We start from the raw sequence: 3626 nt of genomic DNA, 5'->3' as shown, positions 1-3626 counted from the left end.
TCAGATACGACTGAGTGACTTCACTTTCACTTTTCACTTTCATGCATTGGAGAAAGAAATGGCAACCCGATCCAGTGTTCTTGCCTGGAGAACCCCAGGGACGGGGAAGCCTGGTGGGCTGCCGTCTCTGGGGTTGCACAGAGTCGGACATGACTGAAGTGACTTAGCAGCAGCAGCAGCAGGTTAAATTTGGCTTGCACATTTTGGGGGGGGGTGCTCACATGGCATATTTAAAACTTAGTTAGCAACGGTAAAAATGTGGAAAACTTCACCTGAACGTTTGGATTTCTGGCTTTTCTTGAAAAATCAGATGGCCAGGTAACACTGTCTGGTAATCGCTGCCTGAAACTGAGCAGCTGCCCTCTGCTCTCCAAATTTCACAGCTCCAGCCCTGGCATGGCATTAGAACAGGTGCACTTCCCCAATTTAAACCACTTCACGAATTAAACCGCCTGCATCCTGTAGGCTGTTAAGTTTGGGACCGCTGATATATGCCACACGGTGTCTGCTAGGGAAGTGCTGAGTTGATAAAGTTCAGCTGAGTTTGTAAAGTTGCCACAAGGCTGGTAAAAAGCCCTGAGGCAATCAGTTCTGATTGAAAGGCTTTCTATGGGGAAATGAGGATGAAAGCAGAATTGCCCGTGGCTGTGGAGAGGGCCAGGGCAGTCACGAGACTGGGAACTTTGATGGGACAATGGGCTTATCTGGGTAGCCTTTGTACCCGGGAAAGGCAGTTTCCTGGTTGTCTTGCATGCACGGTTCTATCACGGTGCCCGTCCAACCAGGGTGGGTGTGAGGGGAGGGAGAGAAGACTCAAATCGTGTCGGCAACTTTAGGTTTCATCTTGCCGTGTGTTAGCTCAGGCGTTTTCTTTCTCTCTTTGGCACCGCTTCACACGGTGAGATCATCTGACCTGGCCCGGCTGCTGGCTTTGCTCAGCCTGCTCAGGGGTCTGGTGTCGTCCCCTGGCAGCTCCGCACATAGTGAAGGCGCCTTCTCAGGCGTCAGCTCTTGCTTTGATACCTTCTCAGGCGGCGGCTCTTCTTTCTCAACCTCCTTCTCCACTTCGGGGGGCTCCACTTTCTCCACTTCCAGCACGGCCAGGGTCTCTTGGCCTTCTGTGCTCACTTTCTCTGCCTCCTCACTCTTCTCGCCCACCTCTGGTTCTGCGGCCGCTTCTACGGGCTGCTCCTCCTCGACTCCCTCCTGGGCGCCCACCTGAGCGTAGGAAGGCAGGGTCTCCTGGTAGGCCCTGGACAAGTCTCCCAGGGGCCCCGGGCCCACCTTCTCCTCGAACTGACTGAAAGGCTTGGCAGAAAGGGGGCTGGCCTCTACCATCCCCACCTCCGTCAAAGGGAAATAATGGGACACGATTTTCTCTTCTTCTAGGAGCTGGTAGCCCTTGGCCTTCTGGATGGAGGAGACGGCAATGGAGTGGAGGGACTTCTCAGGAATCTCCCCCAGTGGCTGCTCCACTGGCCTCTTGAAGGCGGATCGGATTTTCTTCAGGCCCAGGTGGCTCATCTCCAGAATGTTGAGGAAGAGGGACACGGAGGCCACGGACAGCATGAAGAGGATGAAGATGGTTTTCTCGGTGGGTCGTGACACGAAGCAGTCCACCACGTTGGGGCAGGGCCACCGGCTGCAGCGGTAGAGAGGCAGGATCCGGAAACCGTACAGGAAGTAGTGGCCCACGATGAAGCCCACCTCAAAGAGGGTCTTGAAGATGATGTGGCAGATGTAGGTCCTCAGCAGGGTCCCCTCCAGCCGGAACTTCTTGGTGCCTTTGCTGCTGCTGCTGCTCTTCTTGACGCTGCCCTGGTCCGCCGCTAGGGGCGCCCTCTCGCCGCCGTTGCCCGGAGACTGCTGGCTCAGCTCCTCGGCCTCGCGCTCCTTGCGCTTCTCCTCCATGCGGACGTGGTGCACCGCGTGCCCCACGTACACCAGCGACGGCGTGGAGACGAAGATGATCTGCAGGACCCAGAGACGGATGTGGGAGATGGGGAAGGCCTCGTCGTAGCAGACGTTCTCGCAACCTGGCTGCTGGGTGTTGCACACGAAGTCGGACTGCTCATCCCCCCACACGAACTCTGCGGCAGTACCGAGGATGAGGATCCGAAAAATGAAAAGCACCGTGAGCCATACGCGGCCGATGACAGTGGAGTGCTCATTCACTTCCTCCAAAATGTTCCCCAGGAAACTCCAGTCTCCCATGATTCACCTACCTACAGAAGGAGAAGGCAGAGCTGAGCGGCCACAGTGCTATCCACCTTTTTTTTTTCACTAACCCTCGGGGTACCTCCCCTTCATGGGTGGCTGAAACGGTCAGTGGGTAAACAGTATCTTTTGAGTGTTTCCTCAGTGCAGACTAGTACTAGTACTAGGGAACAAAAGAGGCATAAAAAAATCTGCTTCCACTGGCTTTATCATCTGTAAAATGGGTTCTCATTCACTTCACAAGCTGCCTGAAAGGATAAATGAGGCAGCGTCTGTATAAGCCTTGAATTACATATCAAATAAGAAATCATTGTTGATCTTAAATAGAAACTCATGGTTTCATGGATTTAAGTCAAGAACACAAGCTGAACTGAGGTTCATAAGGCATAATGCTGAAGACATATTCTAATTCATTGGTGTCTGCCCTCCCCCGCCCCCAGTTTTTTCCTATGTATGAAATTGCCTGTGGTCACCTTACTTGTGACTGTGTTGGGGTATACAATGATCGTATGTTGAAAGGGAAGTGGAACGAAACGTATTTTTTGAATATTTGCTTTGTTGCTGACCTTTGACATTACATTTTTTTCATTCAATTTGATACTGTGAGACCTACTCAATGCGTGTTACAGAGCCCAGCACATAATGAAAGCATGATAAATGTTTAACTAATTTGATTCTATCACATGAGAAAACTGAGGCTCTGAGAGTTTAAGTAAATTGTCCAAGATCAGGTAGCTAGCAGCAGTTCTTTCTGTTAGGTTCTTTTTGCCACCCCTTTGGGACTCATTGCCTGTGATTGGAGCTGTACAGTTCTATGACTCCTGTGCTCTTATTTATGTTTTCTCTACTCTAGGCTGAAATCTGGAAACCTTTCTTAATAGCTTTTCAAATTGAAGGTGATATATATATATATATATATGTACATATATATTTATTTTTATTTATTATCACTCTTTTAAATCCAAAGAATGCAGAGAGTGCTTTGGGAAGAAATCATGTCACAGGGTGAGAAAAGTCCGTTAAGATGGTTTTAATGTCCCACGGAGTGAAAAGGGTTTAGGGTCTGTAACATGTGGCTGCTTTAATAGAACTAAAATTTCATCTGTCAGAAAAAAAATGCCATTAAACACAATAGTATACAATGCCCCTAGCAATGCGATGACTAATGGACATGGGATTGAACTGATGGGGTGATGTGTGCAAACTGGGTCATTTGTCCAGTGCAAACCTGTGGTGCAAGCTGGTAATCTCTGAAAGACTCTGGTCAAAACCTCCACCTTGGCTATGTTCCTCTAGCTTGAACATCTTAAGAGTTGTGGGGTGTACTCATCACTGCCCTCAGATCAGGGCAAAAGCCCATGCTAGAAATGCTGGTCTGGGCTTCTCCAACCGAGCCCTACATTATAGGA

General features: G+C 49.9%; 1 protein-coding gene across 1 annotated transcript; it reads right to left on the bottom strand.

Annotated features, from left to right (window-relative positions):
• Positions 1-891: 891 nt before the first annotated feature.
• Positions 892-2245, bottom strand: GJA8 (gap junction protein, alpha 8, 50kDa). Its single transcript, XM_010833246.1, has one exon. It carries the CDS (start codon positions 2212-2214, stop codon positions 892-894), a length of 1323 nt encoding a protein of 440 aa, XP_010831548.1. The 5' UTR covers positions 2215-2245.
• Between the last annotated feature and the right edge of the window lie 1381 nt (positions 2246-3626).

This window comes from Bison bison, unplaced genomic scaffold (assembly GCF_000754665.1).
Source record: "Bison bison bison isolate TAMUID 2011002044 unplaced genomic scaffold, Bison_UMD1.0 scf7180017863325, whole genome shotgun sequence".
NCBI classification, from domain to species: domain Eukaryota; kingdom Metazoa; phylum Chordata; class Mammalia; order Artiodactyla; family Bovidae; genus Bison; species Bison bison.
The sequence above is the reverse complement of the archived record's forward strand: the minus strand, read 5'-3'. Positions and strand labels throughout refer to the sequence as shown.